We start from the raw sequence: 18,973 nt of genomic DNA, 5'->3' as shown, positions 1-18,973 counted from the left end.
AGTAAAATGATAATAAAACCCAAACCAGGAGATTATGATTTTAATATACTTTATTTAAAAAGTACACAGTTTTAAATTGGTTTCAATGGGTTTCAAGCAGAAGGGACACTGCCCACTTGCAGTCCCGTTTCTGATGAAGGATGATAATAACGTAGCAAACTCACATCTGCATGACTGGCAAAGTAAAAAGATAACTTTTTTGTCAACATATCTCTAAGAGTTTATATCACGCACAGTTTAATATCATGAGATGCTGATGGTTGGACTACATTTCATGTCTCCTATGTCGCACCATATTTTGGCTCACAGTTTATCCATACTTTAGCATGCCAAGAGAACATCTCCATCAGTGTCACCTTGAGAAGAGCATCAAAAGCAGAGGGAGCAGGATTAGGACCATCTTGGCCTGGAGATTCGGCGCACCCCCACACTCCCTCGCATTCTCCTACAGGGAAAGGCAGGGTTGGTTAGAGCCGAGGTGGATCCCAAGATGCCTTAAACTTCCCAAGGTATGTGGAGTCCCCAGATCCCTCCCTGCTCTCCAGGGTATGAACAAAATCATTTGGAACCTAGATAATGCCAGGAAATGGACTTGTCTACATTTCATCACGTTAGTAATGAGAATCTCTGATTTCACTTGTCAATGCATAAAGTATTCAAAATGACTCTTTGTATACTATTATGCAGAACATTCAAGAGGCAAAGGGCTGTTGGTAGAGAAGTCTCTTGTGATTATTTTATAAAAGCAAAATACTGACCTTCTTAGTAAAAGATCACATCTCAGGGGGCTGATCATTTCAGATACTTGGCTATGGAAGGTTTTGTGCGTGTCTTCTTTTTAATTTGGGGGAAGGGAGGCTCTGTTTTACAAAACTCAAATCATATTATTTATTCCTTTCTGTACCGTGATTTTTATCTACTAATTGATGGAAATTTCTCTATCTCCATTATTCTAGGTCTATTTTATTCAGTTCTTTTTTTTTTGTTATTGATGGTCATTCATCTTCTCATCTGTTCTCTACTGCTACAAAGAGTGCTGAATGTAGGTCCTTACCAAACAATGATACTTCCTCCTGCCCTGGCCTTAGGTAAAGATGCCCAGGAGTGACAGTGCAGAGCTAAAGAGTATTTTTGCTTTTGATGGCTATTGCTAGATATTTCATTGGTACCTGTATTTTCTGATCACCCAGTAAATTGTATATTTCATGTCCTCGGTTTATTTTTATATGTAGTTGTTTGACTTATCAATTTAAAGAGCTCTTTATGCTTTGATTTATAAATATTTTTTCAAGTTCTATAAATTGGATACTGACTGAGTTATGTTTTTCCATCAAAAAGTTATAATTTTTATATAGTTAAATAAATCTGTTTTTCTTCTATAACTCTTTGGTCTTGGATAAGAAGGTCTCTCCAATCCCTAGAATTTCTTTTTTATTTATTTATTTTTAAAATTGTATTGAAGTATAATTGATTTACAATGTTGTGTAGATTTCTGTTGTACAGCAAAATGATTCAGATACATATATATTATATATTATATATAATATATATATATAATGTATATTATATATAATATACATAATATATTATATATATAATATATATATTTTTTTCCATTTTCTTTTCCATTATGGTTCATCTCAGGATATTGAATATAGTTCCCTGTGCTATACAGTAGGACCTTGTTATTTATCCATTCTAGACATAATAGTTTGCATCTGTTAATCCCAAACTCCCAATCCTTCCCCCACACCCTTAGCAACCACAAGTCTGTCTCTATATCTGTGAGTCTGTTTCCGTTTCATAGATATGTTCATTTGTGTCGTATTTTAGATTCCACTTATACTTGATAGGTTCCACATATAAATGATATCATATGGTATTTGTCTTTCTCTTTCTGATTTACTTTGCTTAGTATGATAACCTCTGGGTTCATCCATGTTGCTGCAAATGGCATTATTTCATTCTTTTTTATGGCTGAGTAATATTCCATTATATATATACACCACATTGTCTTTATCCATTCATCTGCTGATGGACATTTAGGTTATTTCTATGTCTTGGCTATTGTAAATAGTGCTGCTATGAACATAGGGTTGCATGTATCTTTTTGAATTATAGTTTTACCTGGATATATGCCCAGGAGTGAGATTGCTGGATCATATGGCAACTCTATTTTTACTTTTATCAGGAACCTCCATACTGTTGTCCATAGTGGCTGCACCAATTTATATTCCCACCAACAGTGTAGGAGGGTTCCCTTTTCTCCACACCCTCTGCAGCATTTGTTATTCGTAGACTTTTTGATGGTGGCCATTCTGACTAGTGTGAGGTGGTACCTCATGGTAGTTTTGATTTGCATTTCTCTAATAATTAGTGATGATGAGCATCTTTTCATGTGCCTATTGGCCATCTGTATTTCTTCTTTGGAGAAATGTCTATTTAGGTTTTCTGCCCATTTTTCAACTGGGCTGTTTGATTTTTGTTATTGAGTTGTATGAGTTGTTTGTATATTTTGGAAATTAAGCCCTTTCAGTTGCATCATTTGCAAATATCTTCTCCCAGCCTGTAGGATGCCCTTTTGTTTTGTTTATGGTTTCCTTTGCTGTATAAAAGCTTATAAGTTTGATTAGGTCCCATTTTTTTTTAAACATCTTTATTGGAGTATAATTGCTTTACAATCGTGTTTTAGTTTCTGCTGTATAACAAAGTGAATCAGCTCTATGTATACATGTATCCCCATATCCCCTCCCTCTTGTGTTTCCCTCCCACCCTCCCTATCCCACCCCTCTAGGTGGTCACAAAGCACCGAGCTGATCTCCCTGTGCTATGCGGCTGCTTCCCACTAGTTATCTATTTTACATTTGGTCATGTATATATGTCCATGCCACTCTCTCACTTCTTCCCAGCTTACCCTTCCCCCTTCCTGTGTCCTCAAGTCCATTCTCTATGTCTGTGTCTTTATTCCCATCCTGCCCCTAGGTTCTTCAGAACCTTTTTTCTTTTTTTTTAGATTCCATATATATGTGTTAGCATACAGTATTTGTTTATCTTGCTTTTATTTCTATTGCCTTGGGAGACTGACCTAAGAAAACACTGGTACAATTTATGTCAGAGAATGTCTTGCCTATGTTCTCTTCTAGGAGTTTTATGGTGTCATGTCTTGTATTAAGTCTTTAAGGCATTTTGAATTTATTTTTGTGTATGGTGTGAGGGTGTGTTCTAACTTCACTGATTTGCATGTGACTGTCCAGCTTTCCCAACACCATTTGCTGAAGAGACTGTCTTTTCCCCATTGTATATTCTTGCCTCCTTTCTTGAAGATTAATTGACCATAGGTGTGTGGGTTTATTTCTTGGCTCTCTATTCTGTTCCACTGATCCATATGTCTGTTTCTGTGCCAGTACCATGCTGTTTTGATTACTGTAGCTTTGTAGTATTGTCTGAAGCCTGAGAGGGTTATGTCTCCTGCTTTGTTCTTTTTTCTCAGAATGGCTTTGGTGATTCTGGGTCTTTTATGTTTCCATATAAGTTTTAGGATTATTTGTTCTAGTTCTGTGGAAAATGTCATGGGTAATTTGATAGAGATCACATGAAATCTGTAGATTGCTTTGGGTAGTATGGCCATTTTAACAACATTAATTCTTCCAATCCAAGAGCATGAGTCCAATCCCTAGAATTTCTTATGAGACCATCATTTACCATGCAAGTCCATTCTATACTCTCCCCTTTGAATTGAACCTTTGTCATACATAAGAATTACTATTCTGTTCCACTGACCTCATCTCAGTGGGTCTAGAAACTTAAAAGTAAAAAAATACTGATTTTTTTTAGTGTTTATCATGTATCTAGTTACCAAAGCAAATTATCTTATTAACTCGAGAAGATTTTTACTCTAGTGACTTTAGTGCTATGTATGCAGTTCTGGTTTTAATTGAAGTGGTATTATTGCTTTTGGACTATTGTTCATATTTCTATTTTCATAGAAAATAGAAAGTTCATAGAGCTTTTATTAGAGGTGATCACTCAATTTTATCAAAGGCCCTTTCAACTTATGTTGTTATTGAACTCTCCCTCAAATATAGAAGGAAACATTCTCAATAAATTCCAAATTCTTTTTAATACTATACTGACTTTAAAATATTTTCTAGGACTTGGATAGTTTAAATAACATTAAAATTATTTGCTATTTACAGGTGAGATTAACACTCAGCTGGCTCTGGTGGCATTTTAAAAAATGAATATCTTCCCAGTCTCCCTATAGTAATTGGTCTAGGCAAGTTTTCTATTTTTCAAGGTGGGGGATGGACTTAATTTTTAAATTGTAACTTTTCTTGCCATATTTAATTTTTTTTGCCTACAACATTGAAGGACATATTATTCACCTACATGGGTGATAAGTTTACCTATCTTAGTACTAGGTTTAATTTTTCTCTGATCATCACTTTTGGTGTAAATGTAGTGCCTTTAGAGTTGTGACTTCGTGTGGTTAGGGGAGTTTAAAGGCTTATCATTCCACACTTACATATTGTGACTCTTGATCTGACATTAGTATTGCCACTTTTGCTTTACATGAATTTCTTATAAATAAAAGGCTGTCTAAAAGTAAGCAGGAAAATAATTTTAACTACAATTTGAAAGAAGTAAAACAAGATGGTAAGAGCCACTTTATGTGTAATAGTGGAAAGTGGTAAAATTATAGCACATTTGTAATGGGGAAGATAGTAAAGAGGCTTTTAAAAAATATACATGGATATAATAAGACTATTAAGCACAGACTAAATAAGAAGGCAGTGAGAGGCTGAAAGTAGAGTACCATTAGCATTCCTGTATATTCTTCTTTGGTTTGCCTGAAAGGGACTGCTTTCTCAAGAGTAAACTTTTGAGCTATAGTTCTTTGACTACTGTGAGATTCTCATGGTGAATCTGATGGGAAAAGAGTTGGAAGGGTTCTCAGATTACCTCAGGATGGAAGCCATGACAAGATTCCGGACGCCTTCTGATCTTCTGAGCCTTTAAACGTTCACACTTAAGGGATTCGTTATGTTGACTGTTGTTAAGGCATATTTCCAAGATGCTCCTTTTCCTTACTCTGAATTTCAGAGCTCAAAACTTGGCACTAAACTCCCTTAACAACTTCTCTCTCTCTAATAGTGGAAAGGATATCATCTCCTCCTCTCTAAGATTTCTCCCCTAGGTTTCCTTACTGTCGATCCCCCTTACCAGCTTCATCAGTAGTGGCTGGACCTACACACAAAAGGATATACCTGATTTCAATGGGTGCCATGGTGATGGGGGCCACAGACTCACAGAGGCAGCTACTGTCCACCACCACCATGAACAGATTGCTGCTTGGGATTTGCTGGATGACAAAGGACCTGTTGGAACAAGAGGCAGAGAGACAGTGAGTGGTCATTTACCATCCCTCAACTTAATAGCCATGAGGAAAACTTTCCCTGGGGTGGGGGAACTACTGTAATATTTTGGAAAACAAGTTTCAGAGACTGCTTTACTAGTCAAGTTGCCTCCTTCCATGAGGCTCTTCACTTCCAAATATGAAGTTTCACTAAGAAGACAGTAGCCTATAACCTACATCTATGTCCATATATAGCTCATAAAACTCACCTTGGAAAGACTGGACTTTTATGTGTATGAAACAGGAGAGTCAGAGCTGGCTAAATCACCTCAGTTTCCAAGGTCTAAGAGGTTAGGCTTTTCCAAGACTCATTTTCTTCTCCCAGGGCCTAAACATCACCCCAAGTTGCATCTGATGTTCTTTGAGGTGTATTTTTCCTTCTCCCTCCATCAAGGATAGATTGAAGCTATGTCATATTAATGATAAAAGATGAAGTGAACTTCCTAGATCTTTCCCTGAACCACTTTGCACAATGTCTGCCCATAATAGAGGTATTTTTTGGATGAAATTAATGCTAGTTGTCTAAGGAGATCCATCCTTCTCAGAGACCAAGTTAAGCTGGTACTAAGGCCATATGGCACTTCTGACATTCTAGGTCTATCTGTACAGCTAGTCCAACATAAGTAAGCCTAATGACATCTCTTTCTCACCTTACCCAATACAATGAAATGACAAAGTAATGTCACCATAAAAATACTCCTTGAACCAGAAATACCAGTGACTCTTTGGAGGAACAAATTAGAGAACAAATCCCGTATTCTTCTAGAGCCAACAGATTGGCTAAATATGTAGCCCCAGGCCCAGAATCCCTGTCACATAAATTTTTCATGATATTTTACCAAATTCAGTTTAGTCAGATGAACTAGACTATAACATTAAAACACGGTCAATTTCTCTGTAAGTTATCTTCATTCATCTTTCTCTCAAAAAATTTGTTCTGTTCTCTAGAATGTATCTAGTATAACAAGATATGACATGAATTTTTATGATCATAGTATACAAACTGATAGGAATACCAAAATGGTATGATGAATGCATGACTCGTTTAAAATATAGAGCAAAAACTCTTCAGATCTAAGCAATAACAGAATATGTCATTTTCAAATGCAGGGAACTGCAACACATTCCAAAGAGCAGAAAGCATCAACTACATGTTCTTCTTTTACATTTGGGTAAAATTAGAAATTAATAGCAAAAAGATATAAGCAGTGGAAATTAAAGGTTAAAAACACATCCAATTAATCCTTGAGAATTTGAGAGCAGCCCAGACTCAAATCTGTGCAGATTTGAGTCTGGGCTGCTTAAATATTTTTACTGGGAAAAAAATTTGCAAATAAACGAACTGTGTTTTTGAATCAAGAAACTAGAAAAATAAGAACATAAACCTGCACCTGTGCCCTATACTCATTCTCCCCTGTGGTACACTGGGCTGAGAATTGATGCCCCTCTCCAAAGCCCAGCCCTCAGGCTTCTGCAAGGATGTGACTGATGGAAGAGGAGAGAGGTGATCATTGTACAAATAGTTTCTCTTGTCTACTAGCCATTTTCTTCAGCTTACACAAAACTCTCCCTTAACTTTACCTTCACCTACCACCATGCTTCCCCATCCTCATTTATAGTACAACTCCTAAAAAGAATTATACACAATCCCTCTCTCTCTCCTCTCTCTCTCTCTTCCTCTCTCTCTACTTCCTCACTTCTCTCCTTTCACAAATCTACTCCAATAAGGCTGTAGTCCTTACCACACCCTTGGATCGGTTCTTGTCAAGGACACCAACGACCTCACTGCCTTTCTTCTCAATCTCCTTTGCCTCCACTTCCTCCTTCCCTGCTCACTGTCTGTCCCTCACAACAAACTGTGGTTTCCATGGGAGGAAGGCCACATGCGTCTGCCCCTGGTTATCTTTTATCCCCAGCAGCCAGAGTTACGCCTGGGACAGAGCAGATGCTCAGTAAACATTCACTGAATCAATGACAGGATGAACTTATAAAGATAAAAGCAGAAGAATAAGATGAAGACGAAAACGTGAAGATAACTAAAAGAATCAAACTCTGGCTTAAAAGAACAAGGACATAAGTCCACTTATGGCACTCCTGATCAAGAAAAAGAAGTCACAAAGTTACATTAAAACCCAAAAGATACAGAGGCATTTTAAACATTTTAAGTGAGTATTACGAATATCATTACAAACAATTTGAAAACTTAGAGCAAACACACTTTGGGGGATAAAGTATAAATTATCAACATTTGGCCAAGCTATAAAAAACACCAGCAAACCAACTGCATGAAAAAAACCTGAAATGCACATTGAGAATCTAACCCCAAGTGAATACTACCAAGTCACCCAAAGAACAGATAACACTGTGTTCATAGAAAATCCGTGTGAACCCACTGACCAACTGTTAGAACCAAGAAAAGAACTAAGCAAGCTGCCCAGTTACATAATCAGCATATAAAACCACAGCCTTTCCCTGACACTGGCAATAACCAATGAAAAAATATTTATGAAATAAAGAACCATTGATATTGTCAATAATTACTATGAAATGCCCAAGGATAAACCTAGTAAAAGATGTTTCTTTATGAAGAAAATGATCAAACTTTACTGAACATAAAAGAAAAGAAAAACCCTAAGAAATCCGCAGTGGTTGTGGAAGGGAACAGTTATATATTAAAGGTGTCATTTCTCCTTCAATTAACCTTTTAATTCAAAGTAATCTCAATAAAAATCCCAACAGGAATTTTGATGGAATTTGAGGTGATGATCCTAAGATTCATTCCTAAGATTAAATATAAAGAACAGTCTGGACAATTGTATAAAATTGAGTTTTATAAAAAAAAAAAAAAAAAGAGAGAGAGAGAGAGAAGGGAAGATGCTTGCCCCTAATCAGTATCAAAACCCATGAGATAATTTACAGAAGAGGAAACACAGATAGACAACTGATATGTAAAAGGGGTTAAATCTCACTACAAATTAGGTAAATATAAATTAAAATGAAATTAAAATAATGAAATGCATTTTTCACCAGCAGAATGGCAAAATTTTAAGTCTATGGTAGTATCAAATGATGGAGAGTCTGAAGAAGTGAATATTATTCTACACTGCTGGTGGGAAAGTGAATTTTACAGCCCCTATGAGAACAATTCGTTATCGTTACAGTGAAAAATCATTTAGATCCTATTTTTCCAGTAGTTTTACTTCTCAGTAAGAGGAACTATTGTTCAAGAACCCAAGAAGACATACATAAAGATGCTCTTGGTAACATCGTTCATTGAGAGAAGGAAAAAACAAAACCCACCTGAAAGTCCATCAACAGAGGAATGATTAAATAAGCAACAGTGTGTCTGTTCTATGGTCTACTTGGCACCAGATGAAAGGGTAAAAGGTGTCCATTTACCACCATGAAAGATTACCCAAAACATAGTAAGTGGGAAAATAACGTTGCAAAACTATACATAAAGTATAAATATTTAAGAATATTTAATATTCTCATCTAAGAGTATTTGATTCTGCTACAGAGAACAAGAAAAATAAATGGGATGGATAAGACTTATCAGTTAGGTTAGGAATAGATAGTATCAGTAAGTGATCCATGACTCATGTTAACATAGAAGGAATAAATGAACAAGTGAAGCACATGTGGGTAGAACACAAAAAAGGACAGAACATATGAAGTGTCTTCCTAGTGATAAAAAGGAATGAAAGGACCAAGTGAAACTAAGTATTTATAAGGCACAGATCATGTCATCTCCAGATTGACAGCTGTCACCTATATCCTCCTTAAGTCAACCCACTGGCAACTCCCATGCTCTGCCTGAGACATGCAGATAAAAGTAAGTCATGGCTGCTCAACAGATTAGAGGCAATTTGCAAACTTGACCTTCCATCTCTCTAATAAAGCAAGCATGTATTGGCTCCAGGCACCTTCTGTCTACTGAGCCCCCATCCCTACCCTCAAGTCTGGTCCTCCTACCACATCATCAGTGAGAGAGAGAGCAAGGGAGGAGGGGATGGAGGGGAGGGAACAGGATGGCAGTGGTGGACAAGAGGAGAAGACTGGGAATAATTGTCCGGGGAGACTTAAACTTAATCTGTAACATTGGAGTTCTTTACAAGGAGAATGTGTACGTGTATTCTTAAAACATTTATAAAATGGAATGTTATGCTAGGGGCAAAGAGTATTGATTTTCTCATTTCACAAAAGAGAAAACTGGGACTCAGAGAACATAAGTCAACTCCTATAGACGTTGTATGAATGAGACATAATTGTGCCCATATTAGAGATCGGGAAACAAGAGATTAACTGACTTCCTAGAGTAACAGGGGCAGAGCTGCAAGCCTCTGGAGCCCAGGCCTGTTACGGGGCTGCTACCATAGGCAGCCGACTTTCTGTCTTGTACTGGAATTATTAGTGCTCAAGCTCCTCGAGGGCAGACCCAGTGATCACTTGATATGAATGGTTAATGACAACCAGTGCAAGATATTATTCATTTTAACACATTCACCCTCCAAGGTGAAGGCTCCCCAAGTGTTCTCATGAAGTCCCACACCAAACTCCCCCCCTTTTACCCCCAGTCCTAGGAGATGGAAATCTCTGCAGGCAGCTATTACTACAGTGGAGGAAAACACCCCCTACCAAGGATTTGCCAGCGGAAAGATTAACTGCTTTTCCATATTTTAAAGACTTACTGTCTGCTTATTAACATGTTTTTTTGGAGGGGTCTGGCCAATGTTAGCTGTTCATTTATGTGCACAATGTGTATTTATGGCCCAGGGTGCAGGGTTGAACTTCATAAAACACACCTCCATCCAGCTGGGCCCAGCAGCCAGACTGACATCGCTCTGTAGAGGGACCGTGGCCTGTGGGGTTGGCCTGGGGGCCAAACAAGGCGGAAGGGAAATGCCTCAACAGAGAATCACAGCAGCCATTTCTAAGCAGGGATAGGTCAAAATGCATGAAATAAATTGGGTCCTCAAGGGAAACAGAGTAGGGGAGAGGGAAGCAATTTTGATCTGTCCATTGCCGGAACTGAAATAACCCAGCCCTCCCTTTTCCATTCACAACAGACTGAGAAAGAACTAGAGGAAAAAAGATGATGCAATTTCAAGACAGCCTCCCTTGACAAGAGGGACTATCTGCTGAGGGGGCTTTGCTACCCAGATGAGGAAGGCGGTCACACTGCTCCCCTAATGCTGCCTGGACCAGTGTGTGTGGTGGGGGGAACCCATGGCTAAGATTCCCAGAGGACCCCAGGGTGAACATTTGGAGAGCTTGGTTGGCTTGCTTTTCATTAATTGGGTACAAAACCATGGCTCAAAAAATAATCGGGCAGGACAGAATCTTAAAACATTTGCAAGTCTTTCACCTTTTATAGATTTTCAACCTTTACAAATTGTCCATATTTTTTCTAAAGATAAACTAAAAGACAATGAGTAAGTCACAGGGAACCAATTTGAATTTGGCACTGATTGTGTTCTAGGTTGTACTACTCTCCAGGTGGACTGGGTATGTGGATCTCCAAAGGACCCTATTCTCTTTGGAGGTGGGGAGACGCCTGTCTTCCCCCAATGTGCCCCAAAATGCCCTGCAGTGACCCAGGCCCATAAGTTGTGGAGAGCAAGCATTTGGTGATGGACTGCTTAAATTTAAACTAGAAATTAAATACTGAGGCCATGTTCTAATCCATAGTTGTGGTACCCTGTGGCATGGGGGAGGTAAACGGGGAACACTAGCACCTACTCATGGCTCAGTTCAAACAAGGTGAAAGAATGAACAGCAGGGTCTCCCCTGCGCACCCCCAAAAGTGTCAGGCCCAGGAAATTTCACAGGTGAATCATGTTAGCATGTCAAGGCACATGTAGTTCTAAAACATTTAAGCTGCTTCAGAGCACAGGGCAAGAAGGAAATACTTCAGATTTCTTTTATCAAGGACCTTGATATAAAACCTGACCAAGATTATACAAAAAGAAAGAAAGAAAAAAGAAAGAAAGAAAGAGAGAGGGAGGGAGGGAGGAAGAGAGGGAGGGAGGAAAGAAGAGCTACGGAATAATCTCTTTTTGTGAATATTGATGCAAAGATCTTAAATGAAATGCAGCAAATAGACTTCAGTAGGACATTGAAATACAGCATGCAGCAGTGAGGATTAACCTAGGAATGCAAATGAACAAGCTTATTGAGTTGTCTCAGCTTAATAGAGATAGAAACATGAAACAATTTTTTTTTTTGGTCATGTGGCGCAGCTTGTGGGATCCTAGTTCCCTGACCAGGGATGGAACTCGGGCCCTCGGCAGGGAAAGTGCAGAGTCCTAACCACTGGACCACCAGTGAATTCCCGAAACAATTTTTTTAAGTCTCTATTTTCAACCCTACTGTACTGAATTCCTGCTTTCTCATCTCTAAATGATATCTTGTATAGATTCCCTAACTTTCTGAAAACTTGAGGTTAATAAAATTAGTCCAATCTAGTTTAATACTTTAATTTCATACCTAGTTTAAAGATCTACACTGTCATTCCTTCAAGCTTCTATTTTCTAGCTTCTTCAGTCATTTGGGGTGGGGAAAATGGAGCAGCAAAGAGGCAAGCATTTCCTACTCACCAGGCCATGGTGCAATCTCTCACCACAGCTTGTAACAGCTTGGCCTTTGGTGTCCTCTGTGTGGATCCAGCACCCCAATGTGGCTTTTTTGTGAGGTTACCATGGATTCTCCTGAGAACCGAGAGCCCCTCAATGTGGCCCCAGCGTGACCACCCACACAGCTCTTGCCATCAGCATCTTGCCCTTAGTGTGGACCTCTCTTGGAGAGCAACGCCCTTGCTGAGTTTAAGTAAGATGACAGCAATCTTCCATATTGTCTATCTGCCCCCTGGGAAACAGGCATCTTTGCTGGCCCAGCCATAGGCCACTTCAGCGCTGTTCCTTCTCCAAGCCTAGCCCTCTCTCTCTAGATCTCTTTCCCCTGCTTGGATAGGACACGTCAGCACACCTGCCACCCAGCAGACATTTGGCCAGTGCTGGACCTCCCTTCTTTCAGATACCCCCAAAATATATTAGAGTCTTGGAGAATTCCCCACCACCCATCTGGATCCCAGCAGGAAAAAGTACCCCCTGGAGGAAAACGCCTTTTTCCATGAACCTTGATCTCTTCCTTGTTAGGCCCCTCATCAGTCTTCTTGTGATAGATTAAAGGCGGGCCAGTTGTCAACCCTCAAATAAACTTGAAGGTGGGGGTCGGGGGGAGGGTTTCCAATTCTAAATCAGTGCCAGCTAAATGGCTGTTCTCTTTAGAACCTGTGGTGCTCAGGTCCTCAGTCTGGGGCTACAAGGAAAGCCTCACTTGACATCCTGTTGGCATTCTTCCAGTAAATCTATCGGTGTAAGAGACCCTATCCAGAGTTGGAAAAGAGCCAGGGCTGTGGGACCTGTCCAATAGGTGCCTACAAGACATTTGACAAAAATCCCATCCCTGAAAACAAGTGATCAAATTACAATTGGAAAACTTAGGCGTTAGGGAGTTGAGCCCTAGAAACCATCATCATGGCTCCCACCAGGTATTCCTCTGATGGCATGCCAGGAACCAGACTGGTACAGGCCTTTCTTGCTCCATTTCACTAGAGTGGGAAATGTGTTGTGTTTTCACAGTTAAGAGCTGAGATTAAATGAGACGAGCATATTGTCTTTGTTATACTTATTTATTCAAAAATGTATATACAATGGACACATTATGACATTCCACTTGTGACTTGCTGATGGGAAGTGCACACAAAGAGCCCAAGTGATGCTTTGTCTGCAGGGCACAGTGTCCCACGGTGGTATTTATTATACTGCAGAAAGAATGGGTCCAAAAGACCCATAATAATGACTTTCACTCATCCTCAGCCCCACCAAGGATTTGTTGAGATTTATGGTGCTAACCCAGAGCTTAGAAACCACTTGGGCAGGAAGTTCTTTGGCATTATCAGCCCAAGGCAGGTGGCAAGGAAAGCTATTTTGTGTTTGAAATATGGGGGAAAGAGCCCCATAGAATGAAATGCAAAAAGGATCCAATTTTCTTTTCTCATCTCAGAAGAAGAAAATCTCAAAAGAGCTGACAACAAAAGATATTTTTAAAACTTGGCTGTTACTTTAGCTTTTCAATCTTTTATTTATTCATTTATTTTTTTGGTACTAGAGTCTTCAGTAAATCCTCTTAATTATGACATGAACCATTTTCTTCTAATCCCTTAAGAAGAGTAAGGAATTTGTTAAATATTTTCACTGGAACTATTAGTGTCTTTTCTTATAAATAATGAGAATAAGAGCTAACATTTATGGAGTATTTACCTAGGGCCAAGCACTTTTCTAAGCACTTCCCCCTTTAATCTTCACACCAACTCAAAGAATTATCATCTTCATTTTAAGGATGAAAATATATATGCTTTGATAAGTTAAACAACTTTTCCAAATCCTAAAACCCACCAAATATCAAAGTAAAAAAAGCTCTATAAAACCAGACCTATTTGACTCTAAGTCTTTATTTTAATGATTACACTTTAATCACCATCATCACAGTCATCACCATCTACCACTTACTGAGCCCTTACCATAGCAGTCATTGTGTGAAGGTCTTTTACCTAAAACTGGTTTATTTCACAACAACTCTTCGAGGCAGGTCATATTATTCCCAAGTTATAGAAAAAGCACCTGAGATTTAGAGAATGTAAGTAATTTGGTCCCATCTTGGTTTAAGATAGCACAGGTAATAGGTATCAGAGCCAAGTTCTGGATTTAAGCTGTCAGACTTTACTCCTTCCATCTTACCCCATAAAAATCAAAATATCAGATGGAAAAGTGTTTGGGGCAAATTTCAGTGATAAACTGACACCAGAGAACCTGTCCCTTGATTGGAGGGTTCACATTGACATTACTTTGGATTCACAGTTATAATCTCCCACTTTCTAGCTTTACAATGTCTTCTACAATCTCCAAGTGAATTGTTGGGTTCATTTAGCAAAATAGAACAACATCATAATGAACCATCGGGAGGTCTAAACAGACTCAAAACTAAAAAGAATTCACTGGGGAGTTGAACATCTAATTTTAACTGGAAAAGTCACATTCTACCATCAATAATTTCTTTCTAAAAGGTTGGACATCTTGCATTATACGAAAAAGGCATTTTGTCTACCACACTTTGTTAAGAGCAAAAAACCAATTAGACTAAGTATAAGTTTTGCGTAGGAAAAAAAGCCTAGAAGGAAATATAGCACCATTTAAATACTTTTACTTATCCACAGTTTATAGATGAAGAAACTAGGTAACTTGCCTGAAGTTATTGAGCTAATAAGACATGGAGCTGGGATTCAGATCCAGACTACTTGGCTTTAGAGTGTAAGCATGTAATTTCTCTGCCTCAGTTCTGAGTGGTGAGATTGCATGTGATTTTTACTTTATTCTTATATATTTCTCTACTGTTCAGTTTTTTACAATGAGTAGAAATTACATTTAATAGGAACCAGAACCATGGAAAAATAGCTTTCTATTTTTTAGACTACGGACATACATATGTAGAAAACTAAATCTCAGTGATCAGCATTTGCTTTACAATCTCAGTTGCTAACAGAAAAACTAAAATCACGTGAAATTTCTCCAAGATCATTAATTGAAAGAAAAAGGAAGTACCTCCTTAGTGGTTTTGCTGCCCTCTTCCATGTGACCAATTAGACTATATATCCTTGGGGTAAGTCCCCATCAGGAGCCCTCTCTGAGTTTCTCTATAATATCATCTTTAACTCTGCCTGATCTACGGTTGAAACTCAATATATTTTCACTGACTGAAATAAAGGCTGAACCCATGCTTTGTTACTTTGATGCTTTCTAAATAATATATCTTGTAGCTTTGAATCAATCTCCCAGGGAGAGAGTCAGACAAATCATGTAGTTTGGTATATTTTGAGATCTGACTTCTTAAACCAATGTTGCTAATAATTCCCACCACTATTAAATAGTTTCTTAACACAAAACAGCATAGTTATTCATTTTGAAGAGTGTTAAGTACTGAGGTAGAGACCCAGAGCCACAGGGAAATTTCAAGAGAGACAGATGCATTCCAGAAACATTATATCTAAGGCAGTGTTGTAGGTTTTAAAGATTAGTGTTCACACAGATTTTTGTGACTATTGGTGATATACTCCAACACAGAAGAAAAAAAGTGTCCCAGAACAAAAATGAAAACTGTTCTCCCATATCCACATAGACAATATCAATGAGACAATGAGGAATAAAATGAAGGAGGTGGGAATAGCAGGGGATACTAGAAAGTTGACTGGTTCAAAAGTCAGTGGAGTTGAATCAAGCTCCCAGTGTGAAATTAATAGGCAAACCACCTTGGGAATTATCCCATTCCCTCTCTCAGCCTTAGTTTTCCTACCTCAAAAGTGATTTCTAAGGTACCTCCCCAATCTAACATCATAAAGTACTTGGCTTTCACATCATTGTTTCCTCCTTGCACAAAACTCTAGGTTGATATAACAGACTTTGATTAGTTGTCACTATCATCTTCTCTTTTGTTTAGCTCCCTCCACTGCCAACCCTAAAGAGAATCATATTTTTCTTTTTTTAAAAAAAAATATTTATTTATTTATTTGGTTGTGCTGGGTCTTAGTTGCGGCAGGCGGGCTCCTTAGTTGTGGCACATGGGCTCCTTAGTTGCAGCAGGTGGGCTCCTTAGTTGTGGCTCAAGGGCTCCTTAGTTGTGGCATGCAAACTCTTAGCTGTGGCATGCATGTGGGATCTAGTTCCCTGACCAGGGATCGAACCCAGGCCCCTTGCATTGGGAGTGCAAAGTCTTAACCACTGCACCACCACGGAAGTCCTGAAAATCATATTTTTCTTATTAAAAAAAAAAAGAGAGGTGTTTTGTTAAAATCCCAAAATTCTGAATGTTAAATTAACCTAGGGTGACACCTGTAATTCTAACTGATGCAGAGAAATGTTATACATGATAAAGGTAAAAAGTTTTAATGAATAAATACTACATTCCAGGGCTAGGAGCAAAGATGAAACAGACTAACCAATGAAAACCTAAAACCAAGCCACCCAAAGAGCACGGTGATCCACTGGTAATTTAAATGCAATGTACAATCAAGTTTATTCTCCAAAGGAAGATAACAAAATCCAGGGCATCTACAATGTACCATCCAAAATATTCAATGTGCAAAAACTACTATACACGTGAAGAAATAATAAAATGTGACAAAACATTCAGGAGAAAAATCAGTCACTAAAAAGAGACCAACATATGACTCAGATGTTAGAATTAGTAAATATGTAGATGAGAAAATATATTTATATGTTAATGAACCTAAAACCATGGATATATTGGTCAAAGGGATGAAGGAATTTCAGCAGAAATATGAAAACTGTATAAAATAAGCAAATACAAATCCTAAAACAGAAAGAATAAAGTACCTGAAATCTAAAATACAATGAATTTTACTTGATAAAGAAGATGTGGTTCATATATTTTATATATATATACATATATAATAGAATATTAATCAGCCATAAAAAAGAATGAAATATTGCCATTTGCAACAACATGGATGGATGATGGACCTGGAGGGTATTATGCTTAGTGAAATAAATCAGACAAAGGCAAATACTCTATGTCATCACTTACATGTGGAATCTAAAAAATAAAACAAATGAATTGAATTAATATAACAAAACAAAACCAGACTCACAGATAGAAAGAACAAACTAGTGGTTACTGTGGGGAGAGAAAGGGGGAGGGGCAACATAGGGGTAGGGGGACTAAGAAGTACAAACTACTATATATAAAATAAATAAGCAACAGGATATATTGTGCAGCACAGAGAATATAGCCAATATTTTATAACAACTTTAAATGAAGGCTAATCTATAAAAATATTGAATCACTATGTTGTAAACCTGAAACTAATATAATATTGTAAATTAATTATACTTGAATAAAAAATAATAAAATAAAATAAAATTCATTGAATAGACATTGAAAGCTGATTGGGCTTTTAATGGAAGAAAAGATCAGTAAACTTGAAGCCAAGTTAATAGCAACCACCAAATTAGAGAACAGAAAGAGAGAAAAAAAAGATTGAAACAAAAATGAACAGAACTTCAATAAGCAATGACACAGCATCAAGCAGTTTAACAAACAAGAATTTGGAATCTCAGAGTTGAGTAAAGAGAGACTGGGCCAAAAAAATATAGAAAAAAATATCAGGTGGCTTAAAATGAGAGAGAAGAATTGGGAGTATATTATCATAAGGTATGTACACTACACATGAAACATAATATTATTTGAAGATAAACCATGAGAAATTAAAGATGTATGTTGTAAACCTTATTACAGTCATTAAAAAAAATCTACTTAAAAACATATAAATAATAAACCAGTAGCAGGAAAAAAATGGAATCATAAAACACTCAATAGAAAACAAGGTAGGAGAAAAAGAGGAGAAAAGAAACAAAGAAGAACAAACAGAACACAACCAAAAGGATGGTAGCTTGTAAGCCAAACACATCAAGAGCTAAATTAAAAATTAATGGCCTAAACACACCAATTAAAAGATAAAGATTGACACACTGGATAAAAAAGTGAGACCCAACTGTAACTCGTCAACAAGAAACCTTCTAATTATGAACACATAGATAAGCTCAAAGTAAAAATATTAAAAGATATACCATGAAAATACTAATTAAAATTTTAAAAAGCTGGAGTGACTGTATTAATATAAAGAAGGATATTGCAGAGTGATAAAGGAGTTAATTCATCAAAATGCATAATAACATATATATCAAATGTTGTTAGGTATATACACATTTAGAATTATTATGCATGAAGCAAAAACTAATATACCCTGAAAGGAAAAACAGACAAATCCACAATTATAGTTGGAGACTGTAACAGTACTCTTTTGGTAATCAATAGAATTAGCAGAATAAGTGGACAGAAAATTGTTCAGGATATAGAAACAATTTTACCTAATTGACATGTATAGAACACTCCAATTAACAACAGCAAAATATAAATTTTAAAAAAATGGAAACACTCACCAAATTAAATCATGTTATAAGTCATAAAGCAAATCTTTGCAAACTCAAAAGAATTGAAATTATACAAAGAATGTTCCCAAACCATAATGAAATTAAACCCAAAATAAATGACAGAAAGATTTCTGGAAGACCCCCAAATACTTTGAAACTAAGCAACATATTTCTAAATAACCTAAGGTTAAAGAGGAAGCTTCATGGAAAATGAGAAAATACTTTGAAATATTCCAAAAATGTTTAATGAAAAACAAAATACACAACACATATCAAAATTTGTGAGATGCAGTTAAAAAACTGCTTCAAGGAAAATTTCTAGTATTAAATGCTCATATTATAAAAGAAGAAAGGTCTCAAATCAATAATCTAAGTTTTAACCATAAGAAACAAGAAAAAGAAGAGAAAAATTCAAAGCAAGGAAGACAAGGGAGGTAATAAAGCTAAGAAAAGAACAGCAAACTTGAAAACAAACAAACAAACAAAAACA

At 37.2% G+C, this 18,973-nt stretch overlaps 1 protein-coding gene across 1 annotated transcript in view; it reads right to left on the bottom strand.

Annotated features, from left to right (window-relative positions):
- Positions 1-352: 352 nt before the first annotated feature.
- The window catches only part of CACNA2D3 (calcium voltage-gated channel auxiliary subunit alpha2delta 3), a 791,777-nt gene continuing 773,156 nt past the window's right edge, over positions 353-18,973 (bottom strand). The window contains exons 36-38 of the mRNA XM_061195439.1: positions 5,266-5,378; positions 4,963-5,045; positions 353-445 (exon numbers count right to left, since the gene is read on the bottom strand). Of these exons, the coding sequence (XP_061051422.1) occupies positions 353-445; positions 4,963-5,045; positions 5,266-5,378 (289 nt within the window). The remainder of the gene's footprint in view (positions 446-4,962; positions 5,046-5,265; positions 5,379-18,973) is intronic.

The sequence above is a fragment of the Eubalaena glacialis genome, chromosome 7 (genome assembly GCF_028564815.1).
Source record: "Eubalaena glacialis isolate mEubGla1 chromosome 7, mEubGla1.1.hap2.+ XY, whole genome shotgun sequence".
Taxonomy (NCBI): Eukaryota; Metazoa; Chordata; class Mammalia; order Artiodactyla; family Balaenidae; genus Eubalaena; species Eubalaena glacialis.
This window is presented reverse-complemented; position numbering and strand designations above follow the sequence as displayed.